General features: G+C 37.3%; 1 protein-coding gene across 2 annotated transcripts in view; it reads left to right on the forward strand.

The window, feature by feature from the left end:
- PIK3C3 (phosphatidylinositol 3-kinase catalytic subunit type 3) overlaps positions 1-17,098 on the forward strand; it is a 147,501-nt gene that overhangs the window by 115,046 nt on the left and 15,357 nt on the right. For both annotated transcript variants that reach the window (XM_081262762.1, XM_081262763.1), the window contains one exon: positions 11,717-11,807. In XM_081262762.1, coding sequence (XP_081118888.1) covers positions 11,717-11,807 — 91 coding nt within the window. The remainder of the gene's footprint in view (positions 1-11,716; positions 11,808-17,098) is intronic.

Genomic DNA, 17,098 nt, shown 5'->3' on the forward strand with positions numbered 1-17,098 from the left:
CTTGAGGGAGTACTTTCCATTCATATCTCTGATCAGGACCTTCATGATTCAGTGCAGGGATAGTAAATGCAAAATGTGGATTATCCTCGGGATGAATTGGAATTGAAAAGAAACAATCTTTAATATCTATAGCTAAAACATGCCAGGTTTTTGGTAAAGCAGACAATTGAGGAATCCCTGATTGAGCAGGTCCCATAATAACCATCTCATTATTAATGGCTCTTAAATCTTGTAATAATCTCCATTTACCAGATTTCTTTTTAATGACAAAAATGGGAGTATTATGGGGAGATACGGAAGGTTGTATATGTCCTTCCGCTAATTGTTGTCTGACCAAGTCATGGGCTACTTGTATCTTTTCTTTAGTCAGGGGCCACTGAGGAACCCACACTGGTCTTTCTGATTTCCAAGTAATTTTGATTGTCTCAGTGGCCCTTTCTGAAAACCCAATTCATGTCTATTTATTTCTTGATCTATTTGAATAGGTGCTGTTATACCTTGTTCTTGTTCTTTTAATCTTTTTTCTTTCCTAAAGCCTTGTTTAGCCCTAGTAGTGGGCGCATTAGGATTGATGTTATTTGTTAATGTCAATCCTAATTGATCTAGGACATTTCGTCCCCATAAATTTACGGGAAGATGATCCAATACATAGGGCTGTATAGTTCCTTCACATCCTTCAGGATCCCTCCAATCTAATACCATAGCACTTCTATGGGGATTAGTCGCCACTCCTAGGCTTCGAAGCGTTTGAGTGGCTTGTTGTAATGGCCAATGTTTTGGCCATTCTTGACGAGAGATGACACTAAGGTTAGCTCCTGTGTCCAGCAGCCCATTAAAGTTATGTCCTTGTATATTTAATTTTAGCATTGGGCGAGAATCTAAATTCAAAGACAGCATAGCCCAATCTACACCTGTGGAGCCTAATCCCTTGGAACCTCTTTCTACATTACGACTGGAAAATTTATCATGCAGGCTGGGTATTATTAATAACTGTGCTATTCTATCTCCTGGTGAAATTACTGATATACCTCTTGGAGAACTAGCTATAATTTTTATTTCACCCTCATAATCGGGATCAATTACCCCAGGACTTATCGTAAGTCCTTTTAGTGTAGAAGAACTGCGTCCCAATAATAAGCCTACTGTTCCCTGGGGAAGAGGTCCTTTTACTCCTGTGGGAATGATTTGAACTCCCATCTCTGGAGTTAGTACTGCTCTGGCAGAGGAGCAGATGTCCAGCCCTGCGCTCCCTCTAGTTTGTCTGATGAGGGATTTAATGGATAATGCGTCCTGGGCACTACCTTGATGGTGCTGTTGGGTTCCTCCATTGCCCCATATATTTGTGGTTTTGGGCCCCGGGGTATTGGGCCCTTTAGTCCGTTTTTTGGCAACGGAGCCTGATACCTTTCTCCATGATATCGTGGGTAAACACTTGGTCTTTGTCCGTTTTTTGATAACGGAATACCCTCTATGGTGGTTTGAGAACGGCATTCATTAGCCCAATGTTTCCCTCTATGGCATCGTGGGCAAATACCCGGTATTCTATTCCTTTGATACCCTGCTTTGTTAAACCCTCCTCTTATGGGGCAACTCCTTTTAAAATGTCCTGTTTGATTACAATTATAGCATGTTTTTGGCCTGGCATTTAAAGCCTGTTGTACTGCTGCTAAGACTTGCCCTTGTTCATTAATGTCTCTACATAATTTAATATATGTGTTTAAATCTTCATGTCTCCATGGTCTAATGACCTCTCTGCAGCAACGATTTGCTTGGTCATAAGCCAGTTGTTTTATAAATGGCATTACCTGTTCTGTATTACCAAATATCCTAGAGGCTGACTGAATAAGTCTATCTACAAATTCAGCGTAAGGTTCATTAGTTCCTTGTATTACCTTAGATAATTGACCTTGTAAGTCTCTATGCCCCTGTAAAGTTTTCCATGCCCTAACTGCATCTACAGCAATCTGTGCGTATACGCCAGGGTCATATTCAATTTGCTGTCTTTGACCCTCATAAGGTCCCTTCCCCAAAAGCATTTCTATATTTCTTTGAGGATAACCAGCTTCTGCATTTCGCCTAGCTGTCTCCATGCAAAATTCCTCATTGGCAACTTTCCATAATAAATATTGTCCTCCGTTTAGCACAGATCGACACATGTTAGCCCAATCTGCTGGTGTCATGTCCAAGTTGGTAACAGATTCGACCATGCTTATTGTGAAGGGAGCTTGCGGCCCATAGGTCGTTACAGCCTCCTTTAATTGCTTTATTGTTTTGAAATCTAAAGCACGGTGAATTCGTTGCCTTCCTGCCTGCTCAAGTACAGGGCATGCTAATCTTTGGGGTCTTGCCTCAGAATTCCGTCCATCAACTACGGGAGTTGAGGGCCGCTCAGCGGTAGATGGAGCTGTTGGTTGAGTTATGCCCTCTGGTGATAGAACGGAGTTAGTAGCAACCTCCTGTTGTAATTCTCCACCTGATGGCTGCTTTTCCTCTAAGCTTGGTTTCTTTAAATTTTCCTCTGTCTGACTAGCTTGAGAGACCTTCTCTTTTGCTTGACTTAGCGTTTTTTTCTACCATAGTCTGGACCTCTAACAATTTACTTAGCAGTTTTTCGGTTTGTTTTTTACTGGATTCTAATCTACTATAAAGGTAACGTAACCCAATAAGATAGGATAAAACAAAGCCAAAACAGAATGAAACAAAAACGGAACAGACAATGGTTGTATCAATTTTCTCTTTCTCAGGGCCGAATAACTTCAAACCTTGAGCCAACCATTTTTCCCAGTTCGCCTGAGAAAATTCTAGGGCTAGGGAGCTTGAAATGAAAACAAAATAAATCAAAACAAGAACACATTGTTTTTCTAAATGTTCACCCATTCTGTTGCCTTCCCTCAGGGGCGAGCAGTTTTATTTACCTCTAAGTTTCAGGCGTTCCCCGTACGGGCCACCAAATGCTGCAGTCTTGGCTGGGCACAGAGTCACGAGCCAGTCAAGCAGGAACAAAACTTTATTTTGAAAAAGCCGCCGCAGGCAAGCCAAACTTGGTCCTCCCACGCGGGCGTCTGCCGGAACCGCGCGCCTCCCGGAGCCAGGGTCCCGGACCTTCCCCGGAATTTCCTCCTACTATCTTTCCCCAACCAATGGGAACTCTCCAGCAGTCCGGTAACTAGAGTCCTGTAGCAAGCCAAGGTGAACAGCAGGAGCCCAATTTGCATATGAATGTAAATCTTAGCATAATAATACCTCAGTGGCTAGTTGGCGTCACTTTACAACCAAAGGTGCCATTTATATTTTGTTTGTGGCTCCTAGCAAAAAACTTCATTGCTTAAAACCAAAACTTCTTGTGCTCATGTCTATCCTCACTTTCAAACTTGAATTCCTTTTTATCACAAGCAAGCTAATAAGAAGGGCCTACCTAGGACATAAATGCTCCAGGAGAGAGTGTTGTAGAGCAGGAGCCAGGGTGTGTCCAGAGCAGACTGAGACTTCTCTAAGGCTCCACATGTGCATTTGGAATAAGTAGCATCCTTTCTCCTTGTTCAAGGGAAAATGAAGAGTTTGAGAATTAGTAAAGTCTTAGTTTTTGTTAGAGGCAAGCATATTAAAAAATATTAGATATCTTGACCAGTTTCAAAGCAGTAGACTACTAACCAATTATGTTCAAACCACTACTAACTACTTATATTCAAACTAACTACTTATATTCAAACCAATCACTGTAGTTCCTGAAATTATGATTCATACCCCTGGATACTAATGTGTGACTCATGGAATGAAATTATTTCCCTCTCATTCATTTTTTTTTTTTTTTATTGGATGTTCACAACATTACAAAGCTCATGACAAATCATATTTCATAGATTAGAATCGATTGGGTTATGAACTCCCATTTTTACCCCAAATACAGATTGCAGAATCACATCGGCTACACATCACATTTTTACATACTGCCATATTAGTGACTGTTGTATTCTGCTACCTTTACTATCCTCTAATATCCCCCCTCCCCTTCCCTCCCATCTTCTCTCTCTACCCCATCTATTGAAATTCATTTCCCTCCATGTTTGTTATCCCATTCCCCTCATAAACTCTTATATATAATTTTGTATAACAATGAGGGTCTCCCTCCATTTCCTTGTGATTTCCCCCTTTTTTTTTTCTCCCTTTCCCTCCCGTCTCATGTCTCTGTTTAATGCTATTCTTTTCTTCCTGCTCAGCCTCACTGTTCTGCTCTTAGTTGCTCTCATTATATCAAAGAAGACATTTGGTATTTGTTTTTTAGGGATTGGCTAGCTTCACTAAGCATAATCTGATCTAGTGCCATCCATTTCCCTGCAAATTCCGTGATTTTGTCATTTTTTAGTGCTGCGTAATACTCCATGGTATATAAATGCCACATTTTTTTTATCCATTCATCTATTGAAGGGCATCTGGGTTGATTCCACAGTCTAGCAATTGTGAATTGTGCTGCTATGAACATCGATGTGGCAGTATCCCTGTAGTGTGCTCTTTTAAGGTCCTCAGGAAATAGTCCGAGTAGGGCAATAGCTGGGTCAAATGGTGGTTCCAATCCCAGCTTTCCCAGGAATCTCCATACTGCTTTCCAAATTGGCCGCACCCGTTTGCAGTCTCACCAGCAGTGTACAAGAGTACCCTTTTCCCCACATCCTCGCCAGCACTCATTGTTGTTTGACTTCATCATGGCTGCCAATCTTACTGGAGTGAGATGGTATCTTAGGGTGGTTTTGATTTGCATTTCCTTGACTGCTAGAGATGGTGAGCATTTTTTCATGTACTTGTTGATTGTTTGTATGTCCTCCTCTGTGAAGTGTTTGTTCATGTCCTTGGCCCATTTGTTGATTGGGTTGTTTGTTTTCTTATTGTCTAATTTTTTGAGTTCTTTGTATACTCTGGATATTAGGGCTCTATCTGAAGTGTGAGGAGTAAAAATTTGTTCCCAGGATGTAGGCTCCCTATTTACCTCTCTTATTGTTTCTCTTGCTGAGAAAAAACTTTTCAGTTTAAGAAAGTCCCATTTGTTGATTCTAGTTGTTAACTCTTGTGCTATGGGTGTCCTATTAAGGAATTTTGAGCCCGTCCCCACAATCTGTAGAACGGAGCCAACTTTTTCTTCTATCAGACGGAGAGTCTCTGATTTGATATCTAGCTCCTTTATCCACTTTGAGTTGACTTTTGTGCGTGGCGAGAAGAGGGGATTTAGTTTCATTTTGTTGCATATGGATTTCCAGTTTTCCCAACACCATTTGTTGAAGAAGCTATCCTTTCTCCATTGCATGTTTTTAGCTCCTTTATCAAATATAAGATAGTTGTAGCTTTGTGGATTAGTCTCTGTGTCCTCTATTCTGTACCATTGGTCCACCCGCCTGTTCTGGTACCAGTACCATGCTGTTTTTATTACTATTGCTCTGTGATATAGTTTGAAGTCTGGTATCGCTATACCACCTGATTCACACTTCCTGCTTAGAATTGTTTTTGCTATTCTGGGTCTTTTGTTTTTCCATATGAATTTCATGATTGCTTTATCTATTTCTACAAGAAATGCCATTGGGATTTTTATTGGCATTGCATTGAACCTATAGAGAACTTTTGGTAATATCGCCATTTTGATGATGTTAGTTCTGCCTAACCATGAACAGGGTATATTTTTCCATCTTCTAAGATCCTCTTCTATTTCTTTCTTTAGGGTTCTGTAGTTTTCATTGTATAGGTCCTTCACCTCTTTTGTTAGGTTGATTCCCAAGTACTTTATTTTTTTTGAGGATATTGTGAATGGAGTGTTTTTCCTCATTTCCGTTTCAGAAGTTTTGTCGCTGATATACAGAAATGCCTTTGATTTATGTGTGTTGATTTTATATCCTGCCACTTTGCTGAATTCATTTATTAGTTCTAGTAGTTTTTTTGTAGACCCTTTTGGGTCTTCTAGGTATAGAATCATGTCATCCGCAAATAGTGATAATTTAAGTTCTTCTTTTCCAATTTTTATGCCTTTAATTTCTTTCGTTTGTCTAATTGCTCTGGCCAGTGTTTCGAGAACTATGTTGAATAGAAGTGGTGATAGGGGGCATCCCTGTCTTGTTCCAGATTTTAGAGGGAATGCCTTCAATTTTTCTCCATTCAGAATGATGCTAGCCTGAGGTTTGGCATAGATAGCTTTTACAATGTCGAGGTAAGTTCCTGTTATCCCTATTTTTTCTAACGTTTTGAACATAAAGGGATGCTGTACTTTGTCAAATGCTTTTTCTGCGTCTATTGAGATGATCATATGGTTCTTCTCTTTAAGCCTATTGATGTGGTGAATAACATTTATTGATTTCCGTATATTGAACCATCCTTGCATCCCAGGGATGAATCCTACTTGATCATGGTGCACAATTTTTTTGATATGCCTTTGTATCCGATTCGCCAGAATTTTATTGAGGATTTTTGCATCTAGGTTCATTAGAGATATTGGTCTGTAATTTTCTTTCTTTGAGGCGTCTTTGTCTGGTTTCGGAATCAGGGTGATGTTGGCCTCATAGAATGAATTTGGAAGAGCTCCCTCTTTTTCTATTTCCTGAAATAACTTGAAAAGTACTGGTATTAATTCTTCTTTAAAGGTTTTGTAGAACTCCACTGTATACCCATCCGGTCCTGGGCTTTTCTTGGTTGGAAGTTTTTTAATTGCTTCTTCTATTTCATCTATTGATATTGGTCTGTTTAGGTTGTAAGTTTCCTCCTGGCTCAGTCTGGGCAAATCATATGACTTAAGGAATTTATCGATGTCTTCACTTTCTTCTATTTTATTGGAATATAGGTTTTCAAAATAATTTCTAATTGTTTTCTGTATTTCTGAAGCGTCTGTTGTAATATTCCCTTTTTCATCCCGTATGTTAGTGATTTGAGTTCTCTCTCTTCTTCTCTTCGTTAGTATGGCTAGGGGTCTGTCGATCTTGTTTATTTTTTCAAAAAACCAACTTTTTGTTTTGTTAATTTTTTCAATAGTTTCTTTTGTTTCAATTTCATTGATTTCTGCTCTGATTTTAATTAGTTCTTGCCTTCTGCTACATTTGCTATTGTTTTGCTCTTCCTTTTCTAGGGCTTTGAGATGAAGTGTGAGCTCATTTATTTGTTGGTTTTTCCTTTTTTTGAGGAATGACCTCCAGGCTATGAATTTCCCTCTTAAAACTGCTTTCATTGTGTCCCATAGATTCCGATATGTTGTGTCTGTATTTTCATTTATCTCTAAGAATTTTTTGATTTCCTCCTTTATGTCTTCTATAACCCATTGATCATTTAGTAACGTATTGTTCATTGTCCATGTGATGTAGGATTTTTCCTTCCTTCTTTTATCATTGATTTCCAGTTTCATTCCATTATGATCTGATAAAGTGCATGGTATTATCTCAACCCCTTTATATTTACTGAGGGTTGCCCTATGGCATAATATATGATCTATTTTTGAGAAGGTTCCATGTGCTGCTGAGAAAAAAGTATATCCACTTGATGATGGTTGATATATTCTATATATGTCAGTTAAGTCTAGTTTATTGATTGTGATATTGAGGTCAATAGTTTCTTTATTCAACTTTTGTTTGGAGGATCTGTCCAATGGTGAGAGAGGTGTGTTGAAGTCACCCATGATTATTGTGTTGTGGTCTATTTGATTCTTGAACTTGAGGAGAGTTTGTTTTATGAATGTCGCAGCACCATTATTTGGTGCATAAATATTGATAATTGTTATGTCTTGTTGGTGAATGGTTCCTTTTAACAGTATATAAGTCCTTCCTTATCCCTTTTGATTAACTTAGTCTTGAAGTCGATTTTATTCGATATGAGAATGGCCACACCTGCTTGCTTACGAGGACCGTGTGCTTGGTATATTTTTTCCGAACCTTTTACCTTGAGCCTGTGTATGTCTTTTCCAATCAGATGTGTCTCCTGGAGGCAGCATATCATTGGATTTGTTTTTTTAATCCATGTTACCAGCCTATGTCGCTTTATTGGCGAGTTTAAGCCATTAACGTTTAGAGTTACTATTGATATATGGTTTGTACTTCCTGCCATGTTGATTATTTATCTCTTTTTTTTTCCCCTAATTTAGTTTGTTTCTCCATGATTAGCTTTCCTCCCATCCTCTGTCTTTACTGAGGCACTTCCCGCTGATGGTTTTGGTTATTGTTTTCCATTTCTTCCTCGTGTAGAGTTTTGCTCAAGACGCTTTGCAATGCTGGTTTTCTGGCTACAAATTCTTTTAGCTTTTGTTTATCATGGAAGATTTTTATTTCGTTGTCGTATCTGAAGCTTAATTTTGCTGGATACAGGATTCTTGGTTGGCATCCATTGTCTTTCAGTGTTTGAAATACATTGTTCCAGGATCTTCTCGCTTTCAGCGTCTGTGATGAAAAATCCGTTGTCAACCTTATTGGTTTACCCCTAAATGTAATCTGCCTCTTTTCTCTTGTAGCTTTTAATATTTTCTCTTTGTTCTGTATATTGGATAGCTTCATAACAATGTGTCTTGGCGTTGGTCTATTGTGATTTTGTGTGCTCGGTGTCCTGTATGCATCTACAATTTGTATATCTGTTTCCTTTTTTATTTCTGGAAAGTTTTCTGTAATTATTTCCTTCAGTACGTTACCCATTCCCTTGGCATGAATCTCTGTGCCCTCCTCTATCCCGATGACTCGTAAGTTTGGTTTTTTTATGTTATCCCAAATCTCTTGGATGTTTTTCTCGTGATTTTTTACCAGCCTATCTGAGTTGGCTAGACTCTTTTCAAGGTGATATATTTTGTCTTCATTATCTGACGTTCTGGCTTCTACTTGCTCCACTCTGTTAGTGATACTCTCGATTGAGTTTTTTATTTGGTTTATCGTTTCCTTCATTTCTAGAATTGTTGTTTGATTTTTTTTTATAATCTGTATCTCCTGATAAAGATGCTTAACTTCTTCTTTTATCTGTTTTTGTAATTCATTTTCAATGTGATCTTTAAGGTTCCTTTCCATCTGTCTAAGATGTTCCTTGAGTTCTTTATATGGCCATTTTTCTGATGACTCCAGGTCCTCCTGAATATTTAGGCTGTCTTTGATTGTTTGTACTCCTTTTCTTCCTTGCTTTTTTATGCTCATGATACTTCTTGTTCTGTTTGACTGTTGAGTTACTGTTTACTCTTATAAGTTTATTTGATGCTTGGGGGGAGAGGTATTAGAAGGGAAGGGAAGAAGTCACTAAAGAGAGTAAGTGTAGGCAGGTGGAGTTCAAGAGAGGGGGAATAAGAAAGTTGAAAAGAAATGAAAAGACAAAAGAAAAAAAAAGTGAGAAGAGAGAGAGAAAAAACGAAAAAATAAAAATTTAAAACAAACGAAAAAATTATAATGGTAATAAAAAATGGAAATTGAAGTTTAAAAAAATAATAGTAATATTAATAGAATAAGAAAAATTAACAAAAAAAAATTGAAACCATTAGTAAGAAAGTTAAAGAACACAACAACGTCAACTACAAAAAGTGAGAATAAAAAAAATACTAGTAATAATCATTAAAAAAAAAATACTAATAATAAAGGCAGTCATAAAGCTCGATTGACTTCTCTTCCAATGGGTGGAGCTATGCCCACTGGGCCAGGCTTCTCCTCTTGATAGGTGGGAGCCAATCACTGTGCCTCAGCTCTTCTTCCCAGACTGTGCGGGTCTCCAGTCCTGGATGCCTGGGTCCTTCTCTTGTGGTTCCTCAATCCAGGCCCCACTCGCCTGTGATGCTTACCACATTACTGTCTACACGTTGGGTCTGCTGCTCCTGGGAGCCCTGTTTTCATGGATGTCTGGGCACACCCTTTCTGTTTGCCTCCCTCAGGCCCTAAGTTTGTAGGGTTTGGGGCTGAGGACCCCCAGCGAATTTGTTTGCCCTCAGGTAGCAACTCCCCTGGTAGGTGGTGCAAGGGACCTCTGTTGTCAGCCCTGTTGGGGGCGATAGCTGGGATTTCTGTGCCGCTAAACCCACGTCACTCCTGATTCCCTGGGTCTGGCTATGTTGCTCTGTTTTTTTTTTTTTTTTTACCTCTGTGAGATCAGGTGGGCCAACTAGTTATTTCAGCTGGGTCGTTAGTGCTGAGTCACGTGAAGCAGGCGATCTGGGCTTAAACGCAGCAGATACGTGTTCAGTGTGTGTTTTCTGAGGGGCCCAAAGTGTACGCCCTAGCTCCACGTCAGCTCAGCATTGCCTAGTGATCCTGAGCAAATAGGCTTTAGATAGCAGCGCCGCCGCGGCCTCCGCTGTTCCTCGGCCCGGTGCCTAGCTCCCGGGGCCCAAGCGGCTGCCGCCTCGGCTCTCTAACCGCCTCCTCCAGAGCACGGGTCCTCTCGCAGGGGGATGCCGAACGACCCAGCCTTCGGAGGACAGGGCTCGGCACGCAGCCCAGTTCTAGTCTCTAGATGCGGCAGCTAGACCGTGTAGACAGGGCCCTCAAGACAGCATGCCGAAAGCAAATGGCAGCTCCCGCGGAGTGGATTTTCAGCCCCGAAACCCCAGCCCAGCCAACAATTTCAGTCCACTAATTCTCCCTGTATAGACAATATTAAAAAAAAAAAAAAAAAAGGGGGCGGGGGTGTACTGAGCTTTCTTAGCCTCAGGTACTTAGGATCCACTGCTGATTACCCATTCAGCTTCTCTGCGGGGAGCGAAGTGGAAGAGGAAGCAGATGAGCGCAAAGCGCCCGTGGCTCTGAGCAAAAAAGCGTCCGGGAGCCAAGCGTCTCTTTTTGAATCTCTGTTTTTACTGCTGTTTGGCCGGGTGTTCCACTACAGACTAATGGTGAAAGGAGCTCTAACAAGCTGCGCAAAGACTCTATCAAAGCCTCTACTTTGAGCTCCAGGCTCAGCACTTCAGCCACCCCCGTACGCAGCCCAGTTTGCTATTTCATAGAGGCTTGGTTAGATTCCCTTCACGTCGCCTCCTGGGCTGGGCGGGCAGGGGGCTGTTTTATGTGCGGGCGGGGGACCCTTCTCGCCCGCCAGGTCCCGCCGCCGGGGGCCGTTTGCAGAACCGGGCGGGCGGCGCCGGCCGCCGTTTGGCGGCGGCTTGCAGCGGGACTGGTCCTCTGCACCGTGTGGCCAAGATTCACTCGTCTGGGACAAACTGTCACCTCTGATAAACTTACTAATTTCCGGCAGGTCTCTTTTCAGCGGAATTTTGCTCGAAGTTCATCAGTAGGTAGAATCTGGGTGTATTAATGGATCTTTTGATCCCGTTACTTTGGAGATACTGAACGTGCTGCTTCCTCGCCGGCCGCCATCTTAGGTCTCTCCCCTCTCATTCATTTTGCCATGATACAATGAGGTAATCTTAGGAGAGCCAATAGTTATCATCTAACAAAAACAGATCTTCAGTATTATAAAGTACTAATTAAATAGGATTAGCATGCCTCTCAGGTACTGTCTAAAATGAATGTACTTCCTTAACAATGAAAAGAATGTCATTATTAGACAGTTACTCTAAAATTCTACTTTATAGTGACCTAGAAATGGTATTGTATGAACACCCAAAGATAAGATTGTTTTCAAGGCTTGTTTGTTATTGAGACAGCTAATGAAAAGTCTGAAGTAGTATTAATCATTATAAAGATCCGAATACCACTATTTACAGAAATGTTCTTAATATGGTAAAGAAATGCCAGATTCTAATTCATCGCTGTGTTTTTCTTTTTTTCTTGGTCTCCTTTAGGTATTCAAATCTGATTTTGAACTTGTTTTCTTTGATGGTTGATGCAAACATTCCAGATATTGCTCTTGAACCAGATAAAACTGTGAAAAAGGTAATTTTTGTACATCTTCAGATATCATGTTTAGTTTACTTTTCATATATAAAAAAAGTTTAGGGTCTTAGCAACTCACTTCCCCTTATTGTCTCAGCCTGTGAATTATTAAGTAATATAAACAAACTAAGAGGCCTTTTGTATAATTTTTTTTCAAATTTTAGAATGCGCTAGTCTCTCAAGTTGTCTGAATCCAGTTTGTTCTGCTCCCTGCCTTGTTCCTGCCCAAGTCTCAGGAAGAGGATACCATATCTAGAGAGATAGTTTATTACTACAATCCTTGCTTGCTCTTTGTTCCTTTAACATTTAAAATAAGACTAATGGCACTCCCAAGAGAAAAATGCAGAGACTATAATATCATATAGGAGAAAACAGCCACTTTTTTTTCCTTTCCATCCATACCTTGGATTATGTTTTTGTTTATTTGTTTTGTTACTGTGTCAGAGGGGTAGAGACTTCTTTAACTCGGCCTGAAAAGAGAACAGTATTTATGTATGATGTATCATATTGCATTCTACTGTCATGTATAGCTAATTAAAACCAATTTTAAAATTATATAAAAAAAGAGAAAGGACATCAAAAAAGGAAAGCCATCATGTAGTCAGTTTTCCACAGGTATTTTATCTTGAATTCTAGCAAGAGATGGGAGGAACGGCAGTGGAGTTGAAGGTTCTTATCTGAATTAATTTCTCATTATCTAAATCATTGAAAGGAAAGCAATAAATAAAGCATACTATTTATCCAAAGGTAACATAAGATGATCTTAGATATCAATATGATATGATTTTCAACTTACAGAAGTATAAAAATCTCTGAGTGTTGGCACTCTCAGAGGTGGAATTGATCTGGTGTTTGTAAAATTATAAAAAGCACCTTAATGCTCTAATTTCTAATATATCTGACTTTGAACAATATTAGGTACCTCTGACTGAACCAAATGAGAGTAATCTTTCCTAATTTTATACATGATTAGCAAACAATGAGGAATTTTAATATAAATATTTTATTATTAAACCATTTTGGAAAAGTATACTTTTATCAAAATTCTTTTTCTCTTTCTTTTTTCTTCTCAATAGCACATTGACTTTTCCCATTTATTCATTTTTTTCAGCCAGCACTATTCAATAAAATTTAATTTTTTCTTCAGCAAAAAATAGATTATTTACCACACTACTTTTTGGCATGTCCTATTTTTTAATCATTGAATTTCTTTTTATTGACTAAAGCTCATCTATCAGGAAATATTGGTTGATGAAAATTTCTTTAGCTGTGATCAATGACTCTTCTATTTCAAATGTTGCTTTTTTTGTTGTTTCAATCTATTATATTCAGGATCTATTTGCTGTTTATTTTAAATCCATTTATCTGATGTCTGTCATATGTTCACTTTTCCTTGACTACAGAATGTTCAAAAGTCATTTATGAAAGTTCTAGCAGTATTTGTCAAATTGAGTGAGGCAGTTTGTTTGGCTAGTTAAGCAGTTTACTCCTGCTTCTTATTAGATCCATCTCTATTTTAGGAAGTCCCGAGAGTTCCCTGTTGTTACCAGCTATCTTTATAATATTGTGTTTTAAAACATAAAGCAATTCATTTCATGATAAAAGCAAAGAACAAAAGCATCATATTTAGTCATTTTTATTTTAGACTAGAGTTCTCTAGTTGTTTATTATGGTTTCAGTTAAGTAAATATTTTAAAAAAGCATTTGAGCATATTGTTTCTTAAAAGAGTATTATAAGTTTTTTTTAATTTTCTGATGTTTTATCAATAATGTGAAGTCATCACTTTCAATGTGAACTTGGAATTTAAGTAATATAATATTGAAAAATTGGGATTGGCTAAAATTTATGTTTAATATTGGTTGATATTTTTCAAGAAATAGATTTTTATACTTTGATGATTATGATTACTAACACTATTTCATAGTGTTACTAGTTGGAAAATTTTCACAGTGGACTCAAATCAAAGCCAGCTAGAGAAACAAAGTAGTGTTTGTTTTCAAAGAAGTAGATTATTCATATTATTTGAGTGATCATAACAACATGACAATGATACTTTTTTGTCTCCATAACTTAATATAGTATCAATTTTTTTCAGCTTTTTGGAAACAGGTTATGTGACATTTTTGTTAATCAGAATTATTTATTTTTTTGAAAATATGGCTGTCCAAAAATGTGAGATGGATTTGATGAGATTTAATAACAAAATATGGCATTTCAGAAAATAGCAGAAACAGGAAAGTCTCTCTCTGACATCCTACCATTCTGTGCTAAAGCAGGTGGTAAAAGAATTCTCTGGCCAAAAATAGTTCATAGGACCACCATTTCAGAGTGGGCCTATTCTAAACCTGTGAAAAAGAAATGTCACACAATGATGCCAAGAAAAACCTGAACAGAGATTCAGCTTCCTTCATTTTGTTTCCATTTGATCATACCCTTTTTTGTTTGTCTAATCATATTTCTATACAACTATTCCATTTTGTATCATATTTAAGATAAGATATATACAGTTTTTTTCTGTTTCTTAGTATCTTCATATTCTGCAGGCTCTTGTGTTGCATAAAGCATTATATTACATATTATAAGTAAAATTATATTCCTTTGTTAATATTTTAGGGCGGGTGTGGGGGGGCCACTGGTAGTTTAACCCAAGGGCATTTTACCACTGAGCTATATTCCCAGAGTTTTTTTATTTTTGAGACAGGGTCTTGCAAAGTTTCCCAGGCTGCCTCAGCCTCCACCATAACTGGGATTATAGGCCTATGCCACCACACCAAGCTAATATGTTTTTTTATGTAGACATCACAGCCATGAAACTTGTGATGGGTGAGAAATCTTTTCCCCCACTACAGGATCAAAATTTTACACATAAAGTTATAAGTCAAAAGTGTTAATTGAGTGGTTATTATACTTTAGTGTGTCATGCAGTGCATAGTTCTGTAAGAAGCTTACTTAAAAAATTATTTTAATTCTTTAAAGCTAATCATTTATAGCAAAGGTATCTAATAAAAATAATACATACTGTTAAAAACAAAGTATTGTGCTGCTAGTGTAACTAAAGCTTAGTGGATAGAATAATTTTCAGCAATGAGCAAATCAATCTTATTAGTATAGTATGTAAATATAATGTTTATGATTCCTACAAATATTAGCAAGTATTCATATGAAATATTTGTCATGCAAAAATAGAGATGTTTATGTAACAAGTGCCCATTACTCACCAGTCATTTATAACAAATGTTAACATTTTACCTATTTACATTAGATCATGTTTTATTAATGAATGAAAATGCTATACTCAGTATTAAGTTGTGCCCATTCACATTTTTTAATAAGGGTAATCATACTTTCATACTTTGGGCATCATTTTCCTATGAATGTATTCTGTACTTTATTCATTTACTCTAGTATTTTTTTGCTCTCTATTGTCTGTGAAGCACTGTCATAGTGTGTTTGTCATAGAAAAAAAATATATGATAAAAATGTCCCTGACTTTCAGGGAGCTTATCTTCTAGTTAATGAAACAGACAAGAAATCAGTAAGTAAATACATCTACTATTAGGTAAAGGTCAATGTTGTAGGGAAACTAAAAAGGATGAATTTTGAGTTGGAAACGACATTGGAAATTTTAGATTTGGTAGCCAGGAGAAGATATGAACTCTTTGGAGAAAATTCAGAGATATTTTATAATCCTGTGGTCTAGAGGTAAGACTTCTTTTAAACTTCTATAACACTGGGATGAAGGAACCTTAGAACATTTGATATTCAAAAAAATATGTATTCTCTACCAATTATTAACTTTCCTTACTAGGGTTAGGGTAACTGAAAGAAAACAGTACCTTCAAGGAGTTTTAGATGTCTGCTTTTTAATATATGACTCTTTAGGAAAATAAACAAAGCAATAAATAGAAGACCGAGTGCAGTGAATAAGCATATAAACATGATTGCTGAACTGCCAGTGCTTTTTGATTCATGGTTCCTTTAATAATTAAAAAAAAAGATTTTAAATTATGGTAACAAGTTTATTCAGAGTAATTTTAGGTAACTATTTTGTTTTGAAGAATTAAATGGTATGTTTCTCTAAATTTATGTCTTACTAAACTTTAAAACAAAGGATTTAAATATAAGCAGCTACAAAACAGCTGAGGATCTATTTCAAATGACCTGTAAAATTAAATCACCTTTGATGCCTATAAGATTAACAAGTATACAAATCATAGTGCCTACTCTGATGGAATTTTGGCAATGTAAGTGTTTTGGATTTTTTTTGTTGTTGTTTTTCTTTTTCCTTTATAGTAATATGTCATGTTTTACTTCAAACAATTTCAGCATTCTCTTTTAGCAGTAGTTGGATGGTACTTCAGTTTTTATCATTTTTTGAAAAAACTACTCTTTTTAAATTCTTGTTTTTATTCAAGTAAAGGATTTTTGTTTAATTTTAATGATGCTCAGTTAATAAATGAATTCAGCAAGAAAATAATGTTTACATTGAAACTTTTCCTTTCATCCTAATGAATCAGATTTGTTCCTTTGTTGTAATCACTTTGTGATTAAATTATTTTAAATTGGTTCAGGAAAAACTTTCTAATTCTAATTTTTTGAATAAGAAGAATTTTATGATTCTGCTTTTCTTATTTTAATGAAAGTTGTTATTTTAGAGATGCTAAACACTAAATTATTTTAAACAAAGATTTTTTTTTCTATGTTAATGTTTAGTCTTTTAAATGTTGTATTTTGAGTTATGTAAGGGTAAAGATTAGTTATAACACTGTGTTTCTTATGCAGGCCTATATAGCTTAGTCTTGTGCTGAGGGTTTTGTTTCAGAATAGCATTGTACACCTAAGAATGTAGGTGCCCAAAGAGTGTAAGTTAATTTTAATTTTTGTGCCAAAGGAGTCTTATTAAGGAAGTTAGGGCCTAATCCCACATGATGGAGATCAGGGCCTACTTTTTCTTCTGTTAGACATAGGGTCTCTGGTTTTATTCCTAAATCCTTGATCCATTTTGAGTTGAGTTTTGTGCATGGTGAGAGACAGGGGTTTAATTTCATTTTGTTGCATATGGATTCCCAGTTTTCCCAGCATCATTTGTTGAAGAAGCTACCTTTTCTTTAGTGCATGTTTTCGGCTCCTTTGTCTAATATAAGATAATTGTAATTTTGTGGGTTTGTCTCTGTCCTATATTCGGTACCATTGTTCTACCAGTCTGTTTTGGTGCCAATACCATGCTGTTTTTGTTAATATTGCGCTATAGTATAGTTTGTGGTATTGTGATGCCACCTGCTTCACTCTT

The sequence above is a fragment of the Spermophilus citellus genome, assembly GCF_964194105.1.
Source record: "Spermophilus citellus genome assembly, chromosome: 12".
Lineage (NCBI taxonomy): Eukaryota > Metazoa > Chordata > Mammalia > Rodentia > Sciuridae > Spermophilus > Spermophilus citellus.